Source organism: Alternaria metachromatica (assembly GCF_023757995.1).
Source record: "Alternaria metachromatica strain BMP 0045 chromosome Unknown scaffold_28, whole genome shotgun sequence".
NCBI lineage: Eukaryota > Fungi > Ascomycota > Dothideomycetes > Pleosporales > Pleosporaceae > Alternaria > Alternaria metachromatica.
The window spans coordinates 291,662-312,551 of NW_026055519.1; the positions used below are offsets into that span (position 1 = coordinate 291,662).

General features: G+C 53.8%; 9 protein-coding genes across 9 annotated transcripts; 7 read left to right on the top strand and 2 right to left on the bottom strand.

The window, feature by feature from the left end:
• Positions 1 to 478: 478 nt before the first annotated feature.
• J4E83_008949 (uncharacterized protein) lies at positions 479 to 1,166 on the top strand (the record flags this gene model as incomplete). The annotated part of the gene is made up of 2 exons (XM_049335842.1): positions 479 to 484; positions 540 to 1,166. The coding sequence occupies 2 exons, from the start codon at positions 479 to 481 to the stop codon at positions 1,164 to 1,166; spliced, it is 633 nt and encodes a 210-aa protein (XP_049185108.1).
• A 1,140-nt stretch (positions 1,167 to 2,306) lies between these two features.
• On the top strand, positions 2,307 to 4,709 carry J4E83_008950 (uncharacterized protein; the record flags this gene model as incomplete). The annotated part of the gene is made up of 5 exons (XM_049335843.1): positions 2,307 to 2,831; positions 2,885 to 2,989; positions 3,036 to 3,968; positions 4,021 to 4,459; positions 4,510 to 4,709. The coding sequence occupies 5 exons, from the start codon at positions 2,307 to 2,309 to the stop codon at positions 4,707 to 4,709; spliced, it is 2,202 nt and encodes a 733-aa protein (XP_049185109.1).
• Positions 4,710 to 5,228: 519 nt separating this feature from the next.
• J4E83_008951 (uncharacterized protein) lies at positions 5,229 to 6,767 on the bottom strand (the record flags this gene model as incomplete). Its single annotated transcript, XM_049335844.1, has 3 exons — positions 5,229 to 6,178; positions 6,234 to 6,598; positions 6,763 to 6,767. The coding sequence occupies 3 exons, from the start codon at positions 6,765 to 6,767 to the stop codon at positions 5,229 to 5,231; spliced, it is 1,320 nt and encodes a 439-aa protein (XP_049185110.1).
• Positions 6,768 to 7,784: 1,017 nt separating this feature from the next.
• Positions 7,785 to 9,714, bottom strand: J4E83_008952 (uncharacterized protein; the record flags this gene model as incomplete). The annotated part of the gene is made up of 2 exons (XM_049335845.1): positions 7,785 to 8,458; positions 8,505 to 9,714. 2 exons carry the CDS (start codon positions 9,712 to 9,714, stop codon positions 7,785 to 7,787), a joined length of 1,884 nt encoding a protein of 627 aa, XP_049185111.1.
• Positions 9,715 to 10,213: 499 nt separating this feature from the next.
• On the top strand, positions 10,214 to 13,252 carry YSH1 (endoribonuclease ysh1; the record flags this gene model as incomplete). Its single annotated transcript, XM_049335846.1, has 5 exons — positions 10,214 to 10,363; positions 10,415 to 10,512; positions 10,771 to 11,902; positions 11,959 to 12,640; positions 12,696 to 13,252. The coding sequence occupies 5 exons, from the start codon at positions 10,214 to 10,216 to the stop codon at positions 13,250 to 13,252; spliced, it is 2,619 nt and encodes an 872-aa protein (XP_049185112.1).
• Positions 13,253 to 14,714: 1,462 nt separating this feature from the next.
• J4E83_008954 (uncharacterized protein) lies at positions 14,715 to 16,250 on the top strand (the record flags this gene model as incomplete). The annotated part of the gene is made up of 1 exon (XM_049335847.1): positions 14,715 to 16,250. The coding sequence occupies one exon, from the start codon at positions 14,715 to 14,717 to the stop codon at positions 16,248 to 16,250; it is 1,536 nt and encodes a 511-aa protein (XP_049185113.1).
• Positions 16,251 to 16,694: 444 nt separating this feature from the next.
• Positions 16,695 to 17,903, top strand: J4E83_008955 (uncharacterized protein; the record flags this gene model as incomplete). Its single annotated transcript, XM_049335848.1, has 4 exons — positions 16,695 to 16,870; positions 16,990 to 17,409; positions 17,461 to 17,792; positions 17,845 to 17,903. 4 exons carry the CDS (start codon positions 16,695 to 16,697, stop codon positions 17,901 to 17,903), a joined length of 987 nt encoding a protein of 328 aa, XP_049185114.1.
• A 1,082-nt stretch (positions 17,904 to 18,985) lies between these two features.
• Positions 18,986 to 19,797, top strand: J4E83_008956 (uncharacterized protein; the record flags this gene model as incomplete). Its single annotated transcript, XM_049335849.1, has 2 exons — positions 18,986 to 18,990; positions 19,038 to 19,797. 2 exons carry the CDS (start codon positions 18,986 to 18,988, stop codon positions 19,795 to 19,797), a joined length of 765 nt encoding a protein of 254 aa, XP_049185115.1.
• A 188-nt stretch (positions 19,798 to 19,985) lies between these two features.
• J4E83_008957 (uncharacterized protein) lies at positions 19,986 to 20,457 on the top strand (the record flags this gene model as incomplete). Its single annotated transcript, XM_049335850.1, has 2 exons — positions 19,986 to 19,993; positions 20,019 to 20,457. The coding sequence occupies 2 exons, from the start codon at positions 19,986 to 19,988 to the stop codon at positions 20,455 to 20,457; spliced, it is 447 nt and encodes a 148-aa protein (XP_049185116.1).
• Positions 20,458 to 20,890: the final 433 nt, after the last annotated feature.

Sequence of the window (20,890 nt, forward strand, 5' to 3'; positions counted from 1 at the left end):
GATGTGAGGATGTTGGTCAGTATTCGTCCGCGATACTCGATAAAACCCAACGGCATGCCGATGTCATAATGTCTGCCTTGCCGGCCCGGCAGCGGCGTAGCCAGGAATGGCGCCTCAGCGCTAAACCCACTCGTCCCCGCTATAGCCACAATCGTCACAGCGCATGGATGTCGAAGCTACCCCCCAGCCATCCGATGGGGGCAGCTATGGACTACTGCGCCGCTGCTGCAGAAGGCCTTGGACGCCTGTCGCAGCTGCCTTGTGCTCTCCAGCTTGATATGTGCCTGTGACTACGCGACTGCTAACCTCCTGTGCTGTGTAACGTGCCGCAGCCTCTACTGATCGCGCTCAACAGCATCTTGGTGACATAGCTTACAGCAGCTTCTTTGGCAGTGCTTGAGGGAATTGGACGCTCTTTTGGCAGTGTTGGAGGTTTATTTGAGAGAGAACGCATCGTATCCTGCTTTGGAAGCTCATCATGGAGGTGTGCATTCAACTCATCCTCCCTTTTGGAGTCACGTCAGCTAACCATTGCGCAGAACACTACTACTACACCATATCGCGACTCTCCGGCACGGGATCAAATAACATCGTCTACCCACGAAACATCACCCAGCTCCTCAGACTCATCCGCGACCATAAAACCGCTGTCCGCAACGCCTCCTCCCTACGCAGACGAAGAGCCCTACCGCGACGACCCTCCAACACCAACAGAAGCATCACCATCGACGCGTCAAACCACTTCACCGACCCACCGACGACAGTCACGACACAGCCCACCCTACCAACCATACACAGACTCACCACCCCACATCCCAGACGCCGACGACGTGCCCCTCGCTCACCTCGTCTCCCACGCGTACACGCAGTCGACGGAATTACATCACCAATCCAACGATGCTTTCTATCCAGCCGACGCACCACCACCATACGCAATCGCAGTCCGTCAGTCTTATCGCGACACGCTTGTGCAGTACGTACCGCGCGGCCAGCTCGGGGGTCGCGAGGAAGACGAGGAGAGTCAGATTGGTGTGGATGTGGTCAGGCCGGATGATGTGAGGTACTCGGTTGAGAATATTGTTGCGATGTTCGTGGTTGCGATAATGTTGTTGGTTGTGTCGGGGGTGTTGGCTTGGCTGGCGTTTGGGAGTGGGCTGGTGGGATGATCGCGGATACAGCATTGGGGGTTATGGTACACAGGCGAGCATTCTACACGACTTTTGGATAGGGCGGTGGGATACTTGTTGGCGTTTTACGTTGGATACACTGGAACATGGTACATCGGACACATTGGATACACTGGGTACACTGGGTACATTGGCACGTTGGATGGTCGCATCTTGAAATCATTCTAGCACATACTACGCATAGCATCAAGACATTGGCATTGGAAATTTTGATCGAGTCTCAAACATACGCATGCAAGTCCAAGATGTACTGGTTAACGTGCTGCACAATTCGACGCTAGCATACCGTGACCGAACAGGGCCGGTTCCAAGTTTAGACACCAGCCTTACGGACCCTGGTGTGGAGAGTTTAGTGGGTCCGTAGCATGGCATCGATGGGCATCGGAACAAAGAAACGCGAAGATAGGACGGAGTCGCAAACTGCACTGGAATGTCAAGCTTGTACCTTTGCAATTCGAACCCATTGCTCGCATAGGGCAAGGCATCCGCAACGTGCAACCTCAGGCATCTAGAGTGCTGAGGTGAGCAGTGTGCAGCGGACCCACCCAGCTCGGGCTTGTAAGACGGATGCATCGTTGACGGATTGGTTAGGCCGCCATAGTCAACTGCTTGAGGAAACTATCTCATCCTCTTGAGAGTCGGCCCTGCTCAGCACGTGGTGTTCGGCCGGGAATAGTCGTTGCATGTCGCTGGGGTACCGCTGGGAACTGGACTGAACAGACGTGTTTGACAGCGGCTCGACGTGGCTGGTCGTGAGCGATGGCCTTAGTATGTGGCGTAGGATGCCCAGGATGCTGACCGGCGGAGAGTGACCCGCTCTTTGTGTACAATTCACCCCGCCGCGTCAATTTCGCCAGCAAGCGCCGTGGCCAGGGACTTGAACTGTTGGGTGTGCGCGCGCTGCATCTGCCGTGTCAAGCTCGAGGATACTTTGCCTGTCCTCCAGCTGCCCCAGCCAATTCCGGGACTGCGCCGCACCGCGTTGGCGGGCTTTCCTTCACACAGCCTTGCAGCTTGCGCCGTTTGGACCGCGCCCAGCTTGCTGTCAGCCGCAGCACCGCTCCCAGATATCCTGCACCGCACCCCTCCCGCCTGACCAGCCCTCCTCCCTCCTCTCTCATGAGTTCCATGAACGCCCGTTTCAAGAACCTAGTGGGTTCGAAACGCAAGAGTTCCTCACACAATCCCTCGCCCACGCCCCAAGGCAATCCCGCCCCCACGGGAGCGCAACGACCGACGTCGCTATCGCCCCAGGCTTCGAATTCGAGCAGCACCTCGCTCCCCATGAACCAGCAAAACCCCCTGGGCCGCCCGCCCTCGTACACGTATGCCCCGCCCGGCGGCCTCGGTGCGCCGCAACAACAGCACGGCCGGCCCGCGAGCCCTCTGCCGCCCATCAACACGGGCGCGCCTGGCTACCCGCCCCAGCAGACCCCCATGGGCTACCCGCCGCAGGCTGGCCCGCCTGGCTATCCTCCCCAGGGCCCGCCGGGAGCTGGACAGTACGGCCAGGGCTACGGCGCTCCTCCACCGGGAGCTCCTGCCCCTCATGGTCCCCCCGCAACGTACAATAGGCCCTCGGGCATGGCAGAAGTAGCGGGCGAAGGTCGCTCCAAGGCCCAGCTCATTGTGGGCATCGACTTTGTGAGTAGCCTCAGACACCCCCGGACGCAGCAGCAGCTAACCATGCCACACAGGGCACCACCTTCTCCGGCGTCGCATTCGCCTTTGCGACCAACACCGAGGCCAAGGAAGACATCATCACCGAATGGCCGGGCGCGGGCAACCAGACAAAGCAGAAGGTGCGCTAGATTGACCCCTCCACATGCACCCGCTAACCCTTCCCAGATTCCCACCGTCCTCTACTACGACCAGTACCAGAAGGTAGTCGGATGGGGCCCTGACATCGCCGATGCTCTGGCCCCCACGGGCTACCCCAAGCCTGGTGTGCAAAAGGTCGAATGGTTCAAGCTGCAGCTCATGCTGTCCGGAAACACATACATCGACCCCATCAACCTCCCGCCGCTACCCCCGGGCAAGTCTGAGATCGATGTCGCCGCCGACTACCTCTTCCACCTGCGCCAGGCGATGCGGAACCAGCTGCAGAAGACACTTGGTGAGGTGTTCAACCGCGAGGAGCGCAACATCAGATACTACCTGACAGTGCCCGCCATCTGGAACGACGCTGGAAAGGCTGCAACGCGTGCGGCTGCCATTCAGGCTGGTTTCTTGCGGGACGAAAACGACAACCGACTGACCCTCATCACCGAACCCGAAGCCGCCGCCATGTTCTGCTCAAAGACCGGTCTGCTCAACCTCAAGATACACGACGCCGTCCTCATTGTCGATTGCGGTGGTGGCACTGTCGATTTGATCGCCTACGAAGTCGAAGAAGAGCAGCCCTTCTCCGTCGCCGAGTGCACAGCTGGATCCGGAGACTCATGTGGTTCCACTGCGCTCAACCGCAACTTCAGCAACATCCTGCGAGCCAAGATCAGGAAGATGAAACTCCCAGATGGCTCCAAGACAGCCGGTAAAGTGTACGCCAAATGCATCATGGACTTCGAGAACAGGATAAAAGCCGACTTCCGAAACAATGGTCAAAAATGGGCTGTCGACGTCGGTATCGAGGCTGAATTCCCCGAGGCTGGCATTGAGGAGGGGTACATGACCTTCACCAATGAGGAGATTCTACAGTGCTTTGAGCCTGTGGTGAACCGCATTCTCGAGCTTGTCAGGAACCAGATAATTGCTATTCAGGCACAGAACAGGTCATTGCAGGTAAGCAGTCACAGATGTCGAAACACGTCACTTGCAGTGCTGATAATAGTAGAATGTCTTGGTGGTCGGTGGTTTCGGTGCCTCCGAATATCTCTTCCAACAAATCAAACTCCACGTCCCGCCCCAATTTCAGTCAAAGGTCGTCCGTCCCATGGACTCCGTCGCCGCCATCGTCAAGGGAGCCGTCACAGCCGGTATCACAGAGCGAATTGTCACACACCGTGTTGCGCGTAGGCATTACCTCATGGCCACTCTCCAGCCATTCAAAGAGGGCCACCACCCCGAACAATACCGTGTCCCGTCTCTCGACGGCAAAGATCGCTGCAAGTACACACGCCAGATTTTCGTGCAAAAGGGCCAAAGAGTCAAGATTGGCGAGCCAGTCAAGGTCTCGTTCTTCAGACAAGTCGCGCCTGGTGCGACGCTCATGTATGAGGATATACTCTACGCATGCGACGACGATGTTTGCCCAGAGTACACCAAAGACCCTCGTAAGTGAAAGACATACCTGAACGAAATGTATGCACTAACAGCGAATCAGGCATCAAGGAAGTCGTCACCCTCACCTCCGACCTCTCACGAAAGAACCTCGAAAAAGACTTTGAACGCATGGATACCCCTCAAGGTACTTTCTACCGCGTCTACTTTGACATCTACCTCACGCTCGACGGATCCGAATTCAATGCCGAGCTCGTCTGCCAGGGCGAGGTCATGGGCCGCTGCACTGCTCGCTTCAGATAAACAGGGGCAATCGCATCTTGATAATTACCGAGCAAACTACGCACGACTGTTTTTCGAAAAAGTTGTTAATCTGCGGGAGAGCAAACATACTTTTGGACATTTTACTACCGGGATACTAGGCACGATGTATGGGTAGACGAGGACCATGATTGCGACTGTCTCTTCTGCGCGCGCGTCCTCTTTTATCTTGTTTTGTGGGCCATTTTTCTTCTTCCTGACGATCTGGTCCAAGGCGATTGATGATGTTATATAAGCATACCCCGATTCAAACGTTTGAAATAGCAAAATCTTTATCATTGTTTCAATTGGTGTTGCTTAGTGTTCTGATCGTTCGTTGTTCAGGTATCGCTCACGCTTACGTTCGTCGAAGGAACGAGCCTGTCGACATGTGGAGGGCCTCTTAATCATAGTGATGGCAACAACACAGCTAAGAGAGAGAAGAGATCCTGCCGTACGTTGAGCAGAGATGCATACAAGCACAAACCCTATCGTACACAAACCGCCATGCACACCACCTCATCAATCCTCCAAATCAAACGGCCAAGTATCTCTAATCTCCGCCTCCGTCAACCTCTCCCCATCCTCACTAACCCACACCCTCTCCCCGCGTTCCCCCACCGCCCCCTTCATCGCCTCCTCAAACCACTCCTTCTGCGCCTTATTCGTCACGTCATACATATCCGCCCACACCCACCCCCCACTCTCTACACCCAACACTTTCTGCACTTCCAACTTAAACGTATGCCTTGCCTCGAACTCTTTATACTTTTCCCAATGCGCAGCATATTCTTCCCGGCTAGGCATGGGATACGCACACGGTCCTACCGTCGAGAAACCTAATTCCCCCCATCGCCGCGACGTTTGGATGAGTTCCTCGCGGAAGGGGGTGGCACCGTGGAGCCAGGATCTGTGGCCGTAGGTGAAGGGGCGGAGGTAGGCTTCGTCCATTGTACGGGGGATAAGCATTGCGCGGGGGAGATGGGATTGGATTAGGTGGGTGAAGGCTTCTGCGCGGAGGGTGCTGGCGGGCGTGTGTGTGGGTTGTTTTTGTTCTCGTTCTTGTCCTTGTCCTCGATCTCCTGCTCCCCCTTGTTCATCATCCTCAGCAGCAACTTCTACAACTTCTTTCTGTGCAAAGTCAGGTGTGGAGTCCGCATACCAGAACGCTGGCTGTATAGCTGAGGCCTGCCAGTCTAGTATCGCCGTAAGAACCGTTGGATCCTCATCCGAGACGAATATGTTCCGAGAATGCAGATCTGGGTGGAATAAGATGGGCGTCGACACCGTTTGCATGAGCGTAGTTTGGATCATCTGTTTTGTTATCGCGCGGCAGTATTCGAGTAGGACTTTGTGTTCTGAGATGGTGCCGTGGTAGGACGGGAGGCGGAGGGTCGAGGCTATGATGGCGGGTGGGAGGCGGGAGAGGCCTACGTCGGTGAGGGCGGAGGTGAAGGTGGATAGGGATGGCCCTGGGGTGAAGATGAGGATGTTGCGCTAGTAGTGGGATGATGGGGGTTGGCTTACATGGTCCTCGGTTGGGCTTGACTTCGTGATAATACTTCGGTGAGGTGGGTTTAATGTCCCAGTACAAGTCTTCGCAACTAGGTCCGATGCAGAAGTTTGAGTCCAGCGGGATTGTGGAACCCTCGATGTACGGTGTGTCAGTTCGATAGATACTACCATACGCAGGGAATGCGAGGTTGGCGGCTTCTTTCATTTTCTGGTAGATAGGTTTCATGCACAATGTTCGCTGAACCTCTGTCATCTCGTGCCATTTTGAAGCCAAGCAGACGCCCGGTGCATGTTCCATGATGATGTACTCGCTTCCAATGGTGTTGGAAGCGTCGTCGCTCCAGTCCAGGATCTTGGGAATAGGGATACTGGTCTTGCTTTGCACTAACAGAATGTCAAGTCAGTCACCTCCTTTTCCACACTTCTCGTCTTCCAATCCCTGAGTTTAAAACGTACAGTACTCCACAGTAGCAACCTCCGAACCCGTCGTATACCTCGGAGGGCCCGCCACAGAAAACGGCAGTTTCGCAACAAGACGTACCCCATTGTCAGTGTGGAAAATGAAGACGCGATTGCTGCCGCCTTCAATCTTCTCACAAGAGGTGATGGAATGAGCACCGGGGCATAGTGCTACAATCTTGCGACACAAAGCGTCAAAGTCGAATTGTATGAACCGTGCCTTTCGCTCGATTGCATCGTTACGGAGCCAGCGCCCTTTAGTGTAGTTGTAGGGGTCGAAATCTGTGTTTGGGTTAGCATTGTGAAAGATAGAATTGGCAGGGATGGTGGAAATGGCGTACCTTCACCGAAAGAATGCTTTGAATGCGTTGATGTGGAAAATGCTACTCGAAACAGCGGTGTTTGTCCAGGCCTTGTACTTGGGACTGTATAGACGGGAGCTCCTTGCCAACTTACAAGCCCTCTGCTGATGAATAAGCGTTTGTTATGCGTTCGAACAGTACACAAGGCAAGAGTGGTGAGCGGCCGTCTTGAGATATGGTACATAGCAACGTCTCGAACAACGATAGGTAAATAGATGTATAATCAAACTGTGATCAAGAGAGCGAAAGCGCAACCGTATTGAGCGGAGCTGTTCACAGGCACCCAAAATGCTTGCAACTGTGCCGCAGTCGAACATACGAGGCTGAGCATATCGGCGCTACTCCGGAACGCTTGCTATTGGCGCGTCTGGCGCGTAGATCTGTATACGCATTGGAAGTAGCCTTGTAGGCGTGATTAGATCTTCTTGCATCAAGGCTACCGATAGAGATGTTTTGAATCGCTGAGTAGCATCGTGAAGAACACAAATTCGAAAGCCGGTTGATGGTATCTTCTGTAGATATTATTCTTGGGGATCATTTAGCTACTTCACCCTAGTGAACGTGATACCTCTCGCACGGACCCATTCCGATCGAAGGTACCAAATCGTTCATCTCTCATCGATGAAAGTTTTACCCCAGCCCTTGGGGATATAATGCAAATAATGTGTCACAAGTTTCTGTCCTCTTCACTTGACATCCCTCCGTTTAACGCCAACGCTGATAATGCAAATAAAGGTAGAGCCTAAGCTCTTACACCCGGACCAGGTACAGCAGGCGCCGCCTTGTTGACCTCAGGCTTAGTATCCTTTTCTGTGTTCTTGAGACGCGCCAAGATGACTGTGAGCGTCTTCTTCTCTCTTCCATCGTTATCTAGCACATGAATCAGATCACGGAGCTGGATACCGGCGCCTGTTTCGGTCTGCTCAATGGTGTCGCCGAACTTGCGCTTCTTGCCCATGAGAGCCTTTTCAGGCGCTTGGACCGCAGGTGTAGCGGCGCCACTACCACCTGTTGCTGCAGCCGGTCGTGGTGTAGATGCACCCGACGCTGGTCCTCCGCCACCGCCCGTCATCCACGAGTATTTCTTCTTCTTGCCACCAAGCGCCATGCTGGCAGTCTCGTTGGCTTTGCCAAATACGACGACGTCCGACTGACTCTGCTTCTTGGCGAATGCCAAAGCCTTCTTTGTCACAGGTTCCGGCATGGGTATTGGTGCAGCTGGCGCATCTGCTGAGGAGGCCGAGGCGCCTGCTTGACGCTTCGCGCGCTTGCGGAGGCGCTCCTGCTCCCACTTGTAGTCGTCATTGACGCGCTTCGTAAGTGCAATGGCAACGTGGTTAACGTTTTGGTATGTTCGCTGAGGGGTTGGGGGTGCTTCGCTTGGAGGCGTTGGGAGTCGTCCCGCATTGGGGACGCCTGAGTCGATTAGCAATAAACTGGAAAATATTCAAAACAAACATACCCTTGCTGGCTGTCGCTGTAGGGCTGACAGCACTGTCTGTTGCCTCCCACGGCGTCTTCAAGATGTTGACTGGCGGAGCCATCTTCTCTGATGCGCCCTCATCCACCATAGCAAGATCAAGCATCTGTGGGGGAATGATGCCATGAGATGTATTTTGACGACCTTGGCATAGAGCGAAAGAATCCTCAACTATGGTCCGGACACGCTCCTCGGCAGCCAGCGATATCAGCGTCAGTATCTCCACAAGTGGAGCGTTCTGATTCAGTAGACTGGCAGCTTCCAAGCCTACAATTTGTTCGCCGTTGGCACCGGCTGCAGTGGTACGTGCGATCTCTTGCTGACCCTTGTCCGGGATCTTGTCGAACAGGCCATCTACATTGATCTGGATACCGTGTTCATAGCCACGTTTCGCGATGCGATGTCTTAGGACACTTGCTGACAGGAACGGGTCATTCAGCGGCTGCTGGGCTGACTCGTTCAGGATCCTGGCGGCTTGCTCGTGCTTCCTGATGAACTCGGCTTCATGCTGCTCCTTGGTCATTTCTTGACTAAGTGCGCCGGTCCCTTGGAATGCGCCATGGCCCGACTGCTGGCTCCAGTTGTTGAAGCTAGCGTGTGGTGACGCTGTAGAACCCGACGCTTGCGAGTTGAAGCTCCTGTAGTTGTGCAGCAGGTTGTCCTCCTCGGCGCGCAGATCGATACCAGATCCTGTGAGCACATCGCTAATGTTATTGACGTCCAGGTCGCGCGCATTTGCCTTTTCTAATTCCGAACTATCGCCAGTCTTGCTATAAGGGACCTTGGGTGGCGGCATAGAGCCCTGGGGCGCTGGCGGCTGTCCATTCGGGTGCTGATACGGCTGGGGCTGGTGGAAGGGCGGAGGCTGCATCGCGGCGGGCGAGGTGGGCAGCGAGTGGTAGCCTGGCGTCTGAGGGGAAGCGGTGTACGGCGAGGGAGGATATTGGGGCGCGCCAGGCATGCCAAAAGGCGACTGGTACGGCGCAGGCGATGGCGGGTTTGGCGACAGGCGCTGTCGCTTATTCGGAGGAATGCCGCTGCCCATGGTCGGGGACAGGGCGGTCGGCGACTGCTGGTAATTCTGCGGTGAGAAAGCGCGCGGCTGCTGCTGGTGGCCCAGATTCTGCGTTTGCACGGGCGGCGGGGGTTGCTGGCCCGGCGGCGGATACTGGTAGTTGTTCGGGTAGGCCATGGTGGGCAGCTCGTCCCTTTCGGGGAGTCGCGTTGGCAGAGGGTTTCTATCGGCGCGTCATCCGGCGGCAGTATGTTCGGGGCTCGATAGCGCTTGCGATGGGACGTGTTCAGCGGGCAGGCGCGGTGAGTGGAGTTGGCAGGCGCGTCGGGGTTGGTGATGTCGCGGTTGACAGAGCGGACGATGAATCTGGGAATGACGAGCACGGACAAAGTCTTGGCAGTCGCGCGCCAGACAAAGAGAGCCGCAACGGTCAACCAACTGCCACTCCGCTCTCACTCGACGCTGCCACGACTTCTCTCTCACCCTTGGGATTCTCCATTGAGGCGTTGAATATCCCTGCGACACCAATTCACGATTAATGAGCTAGGGCCAGGCGCGGTTTATAGATATCTTACGCGTTCTTCTTCGGCTACCACCTGGGCATCCAACCCCGTAGCCTCACCTCCGTCGCCCGTATACCACCTAGTAACACATCCACATCTCAACCCACACAACAATGGCGTCGAAGAGAAAGGCGACGGCGATGGCGCCCGAGGATGAAGACCCAATAGATCCCTCCGACGAGCTCATGTTCCTCTGCTTAGGAGGCGGTAACGAGGTCGGCCGCTCGTGTCACATCATCCAGTACAAGGGCAAGACCGTCATGGTGCGCATCCAGGACTCGCATATCTATGGCAGCCATACTAACGAGGGACAGCTTGATGCCGGTATGCATCCCGCACACGAAGGCTTGTCAGCCATGCCCTTTTACGATGATTTCGATCTTAGCACCGTAGACGTGCTACTAATTTCACAGTATGTATACGCGCGTCTTGCTTGCCATGGTAGTTGGGGTTCGGCGCATCACTGGAGTCGGACCATGAGCGCGCAAAGGGCACTCGCAATACAGCGACTTGTATATCACTATGAATGGAATATAATTTGCTTCCTCCCGCTCGACTTCGATGATGTGCCCCTCCCTGGTTCCCATCAATGTATCTACAACTTTGGGCGCTTCTTCCGGGCTCACCCTGAGTCCTCCAGTCGTCCTCCAGCATGCTGACATCAGGCTAGTTTCCACGTCGACCATGCTGCCTCTCTACCCTATGTACTTGCAAAGACCAACTTCAAGGGCCGGGTATTCATGACACATCCGACCAAGGCCATCTACAAATGGCTTATCCAGGATTCTGTTCGTGTCGGCAACATGTCGAGCAATTCCGAGACCAAGATCCAAATGTACACCGAGGCGGACCATCTCAACACCTATCCTATGATTGAGTCAATCGACTTTTACACCACCCACACCGTATCCGGTGTACGGATAACACCATACCCAGCTGGTCACGTACTTGGAGCGGCCATGTTCCTTATGGAGATTGCAGGCCTAAAGATACTCTTCACCGGCGACTACTCACGAGAAGACGACCGACATTTGGTATCAGCTTCAGTACCTCCAGGCGTAAAGATCGATGTCCTCATCACCGAGTCAACATTCGGTATCTCGATGCATACGCCGCGTGTCGAGCGAGAGGCACAGCTCATGAAGGCTATCACCGACGTTCTCAACCGCGGAGGTCGTGCTCTACTTCCAGTCTTCGCCCTGGGTAGAGCCCAGGAACTTCTTCTCATTCTCGACGAATATTGGAGCAAGCATCCAGAAGTTCAGAAGATACCCATATACTACAACTCTAGCTTAGCTCGTAAGTGTATGCAGGTCTACCAAACGTACGTCTCGGCCATGAACGACAACATCAAACGTCTCTTCGCCGAGCGCATGGCCGAAGCCGAAGCCGCGGGAGACACTGGTCGACGTGGAGCTTGGGATTTCAAGTTTGTCCGTTCGCTCAAGAGTCTGGAGCGTTTCGACGATCTAGGTGGGTGCGTCATGCTCGCCTCGCCGGGTATGATGCAGTCTGGCACATCGCGCGAGCTGCTTGAGCGATGGGCGCCCGACCCAAGAAATGGTGTCATCATCACCGGTTACTCTGTCGAGGGTACCATGGCAAAACAGATCGTTCACGAACCGGACCAGATCCCAGCAATAATGTCTCGCGCTAGTAACGCAGCACGCCGGCCAGGTCAGAGGGAGAATGAGCAGGCCATGATTCCCCGACGGTGCACAGTCCAGGAGTACAGTTTTGCAGCACACGTTGATGGTAAAGAGAACATGGAGTTCGTGCAAGAAGTCGCCGCTCCTGTCGTTGTAAGTCTAGCTTAGTCCACATCCATGGTGAAGACCACTTACTTACTGAATCTCAGATTCTTGTTCACGGCGAAAAGGGTAATATGACACGCCTGAAGTCTAAACTTCTTTCCTTCAACGCTCAGAAAGCCGTCCCCACGAAGATCTACTCGCCCGCCAACTGCGAGGAACTTCGCATTCCTTTCAAGACCGACAAGATCGCCAAGGTAGTCGGAAAGCTGGCATCTATTGCTCCACCTTTACCTCGCTCTCTGTCTTCCAATGGTGAGAGTGAGACTGCCGAAGACCAAGAAGGAGAGAAGGTGGATATGATCAGTGGAGTTCTCATCCAGAACGACTTCAAGATTTCCCTCATGGCGCCTGAGGATCTCAAGGAATATGCTGGTCTGACTACAACCACCATTATGTGCCGACAGCACCTTACCCTATCAGCCGCCGGTGTCGATCTCATACGATGGGCTCTTGAAGGAACCTTTGGCGCTATCAAAGAGAGCAGTCTCACAGATGCTGCCCTTGACGGCAAGATGAACGGTAACGGTACAAGTCACAAGGAAGAAGCAGACGAAGAAGTCAGCCGCACAGAAACAAAGTTCACAGTAATGGACTGCGTAAACGTCCTGATCAAGAACGGAGGAAGAGTAGAAGTAGAATGGGAAGGCAACGTAATCAACGACGGTATCGCCGACGCCGTTCTCGCCGTCCTCTTCACAGTCGAGTCCTCACCAGCAGCTGTCCGACGTAAGTCTCCTCCCCTCCCAGCCCCAATCAACCCTCATACTAACATACCCCCCAGAATCCTCAAAACAGCACTCCCACAGCCACGCGCCCCAACCAGAAGACGATGACGACATAACCACCACAAAACTAACCCACCGCTTCAAGAACCCGCACCCGCACCGCACAACCGACCCCTCCACGCGCCTCGCCCGCCTCTTCCTCTTCCTCGAAGCCCAATTCGGCGAAGAGGCCGTCCGCCCCATCACCCTCCCCCGCAACAGCACCACAACCGCGACCACAAACGGGACTCCCGCCGCCGCCGCCGTTCACCCAGATTCCATGGACACCTCTACCTCCACCCCCGACTCCACGGAGCCTTCCCCTTCCAACATCACCGCGTTCCCGCCTCCCATTGCACCCGACGACCAGTTGTCGGCGGAGGATAAAGCGGAGTTGAAGAGGCTGCATAATTTGGGGATTCCGGTTCCGGGCGTGGAGATCAAGTTTGATAGGTTTGTGGCCAAGGTTTGGTTGGAGGATTTGGAGGTCGAGTGTGCGAATAATGCGTTGAGGGCGAGGGTTAAGGCTGTGGTTGAGAGGGGGGTGGAGACGGTTAGTGGGTTGTGGCGGTAGAGTGGTGGTGGTGGTTTGGGAGGGATCGGGGTGCTGGGGTATTGGAAACAGATGGGGAGACAGACGAGTGTGTAGATCATGGGAGGAGGTGTTTTGACATTCAATCACAGTGGAAGGATTCTGACTTTTTTTTTCTCATTTGCGATTACTTTATGGAGAATTTCGATTCGTTCGTGGGGTTCACTAGTTTACCAGAAAATTCAAACAACAGTAACTCCAAGATCCCGATTGCCAAACAACTCCGTGTGTATGCATCGTCCTGTAAGCTGACAAACCGCCTGCACCAAGGTCCAAAAACAAGTAAGCCAGTCCTATCCCTCCAAATGCCAAGCCGGAACCTCCGACATAGCCTTCTCCTCATGCGTGGGTCGCAGTACCGGCGTCGCGGGCATGCGCGGCGCAGTACGCGATCGCAGGTACTGAACCACCCTCAACAGCAGCTTGGAGTGTGAAGCACGTCCCAAGGTGAAGCGGTCTGTGAGGTCGATATCTTCCCATTCTGTCATGTCGATCTCTGGGCTGTTTGCGCGTGAAGAGAAGCCTGAAGTTTGCGACTCTGATGTTGGCGCGTCAGAGGACGCGGTGTCGAGGGACGTAGTCGACATGGTTGAATATGTTGATACCGAATACAGTGAAGATTTTGAAGACGATGTCCGCGATGAAGTTCGTGACGATGTCCGTGAAGAAGTTCGTGATGATGTCCGCGATGATGTCTGCGAAGAAGCCCTTGAAGGATGGGCCGACGGGAACGGAGACGGCGAGGAATGCGGCTCAGATGGCATGGCGTCGAGCTCGTAGTCTTCGGCGTGTTTTGGTTCTTGAGATTTTGGCTTGATGGTACTCAAGTGTGCGTTGACGAGCTGTGAGAGCAACATGACTGGAACCTTGGCTGGTTTCGGGTGGTGGTGGATGAGAAGCGTTGTGTGAAGAGTGCTTTTGAAGGGCCTTGTGACTTTTGTGAAAGACTTGTGTGTGAAAGAGTTTTGTGAAGAGTTGAATGTGGAATTTTGAAATAGTCACGGCGGCCTCTGTTTATATACTCTGATGAATATGGTGAACCGTGGACGTGACATGCGATCCAGTGTAGAGATGCGCGATCCATGGTTGTGTCGAAAATCACACTGGTGTGGATTGGCCCATTCGACGCACCTCAGCCATGTGATTAGCATAGGTAGACTGAGCAGGAAGAACTCGTGCTGTGATTGTTTCGATGCGTAGACATCACTGTGCGGGTATGAATTCCGCATCCCACGCTATTGGTGTAGCATTGATTGTGAAGGCAGTGACGACTAGAGTATCCATATGTAGTCCACAACCATGGTCTTGTGCGAGCAGAACCTGCACCAGTATTATCCCCAATAAAATGTTAGAACGCCAGTCAGCTTACGATGCTTTAATGTATGGTACTGGTGTACCACAAATCAGTGCGAGGAGTTTACGTGGGTCGGAGGCTCTAGCGCGGATGCGCGATTGGTTGCGTCAGGCCAATCCAAACACCGCCGATGATTGCGATCAGGAAGAATTCGATGAGCGCTTTACTTTCGAAAGGGACAGAACAGTGCCCTCGTCGACTCGACATGATGATGAATACGAGGTGTCGGACGTCGATCTCGAGGACACCATAGCCCAACTCGACGACCTATGTCGGGAAGAATACGCTTCATGCCTACCGCATCTTGACATCGATGAAGAAGTGGCGGACGGAAAGCAGTACCGGGATGTGGCAGCGGCGTTAAGGGCTGATGAGCCGGGCATGGATACCTCAATCCTGGAGCGAATCAGGAACGCAGAAGGACCAAATGACCGGGTATTCGACGATTTGCTTGCTCCGTTACGTTCAGAGCCACTACTATTGGGAACCGAGGAGTCAGAAGAACACATGTTAGACGTAATACTCACTTGGAACAAGCGCATTGCCGACAAGCGTAACAGTGACTCGACCGAGCGTCAGGCCTTTGTTGCTGCTCTCAGGGAAAGAGTGAAGGTTGTTGACAAGATTTTGGCGATTGTCAGTGACAACAGAAACAGCAATCAGGACAACGAGACTGGACAGAATGGTATCCTGGAACCTTCTCAACGTCAATTACTGAAAGCCATCCACATATACCGGCCAGAAACCAAATATTTCAAGACTCAGGATCCGTTTAACATGCTCATTATTATGTTAGCGCATATCCGACAGAAGGAGTTTGAGCTTGCCAATAAGGACGATGGCATATACCTTGCTCTCAAGGTGTTGAGCGGACAGGAGCAGCTGGAGCACCGATTCGACCGTGAGAAGAAGAGACGTGCGTATCAAAGGAACAAAAAGAATGCAGAGGAAGATGATAACAGGGAGGAAGTCAAACGATGCGAGACCAAATGGAGAGCCTATAACAGGAAGCTGGCAGAAAGAGCGCGACAAGGACTGATGGCCAAGATCCAGTGCGCGCGGAACGAGTTGAAAAAGGCCGAAATCGACGAGCTGCTGGATCTGGCTGTACTTCGATCAGCACAGCCACGGGTCTCTCGAGAACCTCATCCAGGCGTCTACACTCCATCGCTGGAGGAGATATTTGACGCATGTAACAAAGCAGACGACTACGACAGTCTCAACCATGAGTTCGCAGAGCACTTCCCGCATCTGGAGACCAAGCTGGAAGTGACCTTAAACAATGCGCAAGACATGAAAACAGTTCATGACACCGTGTTGTTCCGAATGGTGAAACTTGCTGGTGCTGATCTGAAGAGTCTCGATAAGGATGAGAGGAAAAAGGTAATGACGGCGCGCCTCAACGACCCCGTCACGGCGACAATAATCGAGGAGACACTAAAAGGCGTGACGGACACACGTCGAGCAGCGAAGCAGATGCTCGAGCAGCTCGGGCTGATAGGGCAACCCATGCGTGAATTGCTGGAAGCTGTAACGGCGAAGCGCGACGACCTGGCTGGATTGACACGCCTGATCAATCGCGAGGAAAGTCCGAATAGCAGCAACGAGATCCAAGAGGAGGAGTAAGAGGGCGAAAGGAAGTTGGCGATGCTGGCGGAGATAACGCCCTTATTTCCGGTTGTTGAGGTTTCTGATTCCGATCGATCTCAGTACGTCGCTTCATGTATGTCAATTTTTGCGTCTCGTAAGGCTGAACGCCAGCGGTGCCTGGCTTGAGCGATGTAGAATAATGCGCAAACTTAGTACTGCTATAGCACCAACCTGCCCTGCGCATCGGAATTCGGGTGCGGGATTAATTGACACCGGTGGCACGCACTAAGGCGCGGTGATGTGAATGGAGGGTGTGCTGCAGGGCGGATATCCGGATTGCAGTCGGGAAAGAACGGGTCCAGCGCCAAGCACAAAACTTCTCATCAACTATCGCGGCTTTCTAATCTCCGCCTGTCCATCTTCACCACCACCAAACCTCTCCACTCCACTTCCTTCGCTTCTACGTTCCATACCAGCGAAATGGCCACCTCTCCTCCCCCCACCGCCACCGGCTCCAGCAAGGTCGATGCCGCAAAGGCTAAGCTTGCGGCCGCTGACCCTACCGCGCCCACTGGCCTGGCCCTGTACTCGCGATTCGCTTTCGCCGGTGCCGTCTGCTGCTCCGTCACCCACGGAGCCCTCACACCCGTCGATGTGTACGTTATGCCGCCCCCCAATGGCTCGGGACGATGCCAATGCCTGCATCGCACACGCTTTGCGACAGTTGACAGATGTCGAAAATGACGACAGAATGCCAAGCTAACATGTGCAACAGCGTCAAGACCAGGATACAACTTGACCCCGTCACCTACAACACCGGTCTGATCGGTGGCTTCCGCAAGACCATCGCCAATGAGGGTATGGGCGCTGTCTGGACCGGTTTCGGTCCTACCGCTGCCGGTTACTTCCTCCAGGGTGCCTTCAAGTTCGGAGGTTACGAGTTCTTCAAGCAGCAGTCCATCAACCTTGTCGGTTACGAGACTGCCGCCAACAACCGCACTGCCGTCTACCTCGCCTCTGCCGCCGTCGCTGAGTTCTTCGCCGATGTCGCCCTCTGCCCTCTCGAGGCTACCCGTATCCGTCTCGTCGGTGACCCAACCTTCGCCAACGGCCTTGTTGGTGGATTCTCCAAGATCCTGAAGAACGAGGGTGTCGGTGCCTTCTACTCTGGTTTCGGACCCATCCTGTTCAAGCAGTATGTACATTCCTCTGATTGGAGGTTGGTTTTTGGCTAATCATCCACCAGGGTTCCCTACACCATGGCCAAGTTCGCCGTCTTCGAGAAGGTCAACGAGGCTGTCTACTCCGTCGTCGACAAGAGCCAAACCTCCAACGGCATGCAGACCGTCTACAACTTGGGCTCTGGTATCATTGCCGGTTTCGCCGCCGCCATCATCTCCCAGCCCGCCGACACCATGCTCTCCAGGATTAACAAGACCAAGGGTCTTCCCGGAGAGGGAACCACCTCCCGTTTGATTAAGATCGCCAAGGAGCTCGGTCTCCGCGGATCTTTCGGTGGTATCGGTGCCCGTCTTTTCATGGTCGGTACCCTGACCGCTGGTCAGTTCGCCATCTACGGTAAGTTTTTTTCTCAACGCCTTCTGTCGCGCCCAAAGCTAACTCCGGGAAGGTGATATCAAGAAGGCACTAGGTGCTACAGGCGGAGTAGAAATCGCTAAGACTAACTAAGTTATCGTCTTGTGCGATGCGGAGAGAGTGACGGAGGAGATGATACCAAGACAGCCATGACAGCGGGTCTCGAGGTGGACTTGTCATACAAAAAGTCTGTCTTTTCTTGCATAATGGCTGGCATGGGTTTGTTCGATATCACATTTCTTCTATGTGTTTTGCGTTTATTTGCAGTCATTCAAGTTAGATCTTGCTTCGCTTAGACGGCGATTTTATGTAACAGTACGATCGAGTAGGAAACATACTGCACAATAGACCCAACTCATAATGTCCAAGCACTGCATTCCACGTGAAACTGAACGGCGTTGAAGACCGGGCATTCAATAATGCTGATGATTTTCTTAACATCAAAGACTTCATGCCCTATGGGGAATCTAAGGTCTAGGAGCAAGTTGTATCGTCTGGACGGATACAAAGCGTACTTCTTCAACATCGCGACTTGTACCACACCTCTGGTTCTAGACCACAAAATGGCAGTTGTAGATCTGACATCTTCGAGTAATACGATGCCGCCCAAGTGCCGGCCCTATGGCACTAGTGAAAGGCATTAGCACGTTGTGGGGTACATCTGACGCCGTCATGACGTTGGATCGTTTAATCCATAGCTCTTAAGACCATTGAATCCTCTTGCCTGACTATCTTGTACTACTTCTCTTCCCTCAATTCTCCCCACGACCATGTGATACAGAGTACTTCAAGAGAGATGTCTCCGCGTGTTTGCAGTCCGAGGTGCAACAATTCCGCCAACAACACTTGCTCGATACGACGTGCTTGATTAATCTCAACATTTAAGCACACCCGCTCCTAGAAGGCCATTAAGTACTACGACGGCATCAAGTACATGTATCAACACTACAAGTCGGCTCCAGGATTCTGTGTCCGACGTCAGACGACGCTCTCAAAATCGCTGAGTAACTCCCGGGTCCACTGAGTCAAACGTGATCTTCGCGGTTGGACACTATGTATTCCTCTACACTATGTAGATTCTGGAGTTCTTAAGCTGTCCTGCTACAGCTTTTGGTGGAGCTACACAACCAAGTACGAGTGCCGGCATACGAAGTATGAGATATCGTCCATCCGGGATGACGTGCGGAACTTCATCGACAATCAACTAGCATCTGATGAAAAACTCAGCACCCGAATGAAGACCAAGGCCGTCGCGCATTCGGACGACCTGACCTTCATCATCACAATGCTGTACCAGCCCAACTACCTGTCGACGTTTGGGAGCATGAGGTTAGTCCTAAACCTCACGCTGTACATGCTTCTCGTCGTCGACACATGTGGCCGGGGGGCGGGTGAGTTCGCGCGCAATCCCGTACGACCTGAGTATATGTGTCTGCGATGGGAGGATATAGAGTTCTACTCTTTCCAGTGCGACGACGATGACGATGACGAGTTCGACATCCGAGCCCAGGTCAAGATTAGATGGAGAAAAGGCAAAACACTCGACGACTCGGCCTACAAGACGGTACCATTTCCTGGCCTGCTGCCGACGTCCATGGCGCTTCAGGATACACTGCGTCTGCTGCTCACGCTGGCTATGATGGACGATATCCGAAGCTGGGACGGTCTTCGGTCTCTACGACTCCCCGCTGAGGTTGCAAGCACAGGTCGAAGGCTAAAGATACGGCCAAGCATGCGTGAGGTTCCGGTACTGCGGAAAATGATCGACCATCGCCTCACCAAGATGCCGCAATGGACGACAGATATGCAGAGCGAGATCCGCAGACTGGGTCAATTTTGCGGGTTTGAGGAATCCTTAGTTGCGTACTGCATGGGGCGCGGTGTAGCGTACACATTGGCTACACGTGCATCTGAAGAGGACCGGGTATTCCTGATGGGTCACAGTCGTCAGGTAAGGATCGATTTACGCCAAATGATCTGCCAATGATGAACTTAAAGCTGACTACTGGCAGGTTTTCCCCAAATACAAGTCGCGCATATCGACCGTGGACTTTGCTGCCATGTATCGGAACATGCCAGAACGATCGGTTCTTGTGCAGACAGGAGTCTCGCTGAACCGCAGTACAGAGGCACCAACTACGATATCGAACAAAGGACGGCTTCGCGTGCAGGAAGATGAACGAGTCAAGAACGCTCGGCAGACATCAGACGCTGTGCGGGCCACTCTCCGATTCAAGCACGGGAGCTTGACGGCAGCAGCAAGAGCAGCCCTGGAGGCGACCCACAATGGGAAGAATACCAAGCCGCCGAGGCAGAGCGAAAGGCGATGGTCAACCACGTCAGCATCAAGATCTTCAGGACCGAGTACAAGGAGCATTTTGAGTCACTAGGGTTCACCAAGGCAGCCCTGTTGCAGCTCGACGACGCCATCACAGAGGTAGCCACAACGTCAGACGGTGTCCAATCTGATGCAGACGTCTCCGATCTCCCACTCTTCGTAGCAGAAGACGAGGATATAGACGCTTACGACACTTTACTGAACACACGCAACGCAGAAGTGACACCTTCGACAGAAGAGCAGGAAGAGTTGGAAGATCTTTTTGGTGATAGCACAGGGCTTGACATGGATATTACAGACAACATCTAGAGCGCAGAGGAGATAGACACTACCCTTAATAACTCTAGGCAGATGGCGTTGCACGGTTAGTCGCTTAACAACCTCCGCTCCCTTAAAAAATATGCTTAGTCCACTAAGGGCCACTTAGCCTACAATAATATAGTAGAGAACGTAAGTGCGTGCGAAACAGAGGGACAGGTATATGCTGTCTTGATGCAATAGTACAGCATTTGCCACCTAATTGATGCCTTTAACATCAGGGAGGAGCTGTTCCCTAGGAGCTACAACTGCCGCTTTTGCGGTAAGGATCTTACCAAGCTACATCACGCACACAAACATACCTACGCTTGCGCAAAAGAAGCTGCCACCCAAGAAGCAGCACGTATCCTTAACATGGCGTCGTCTTTAACTGTATTTTGCCAATTTTAATTAGCTCGGAAGGGGAAGTTCATACTGTGTGCAG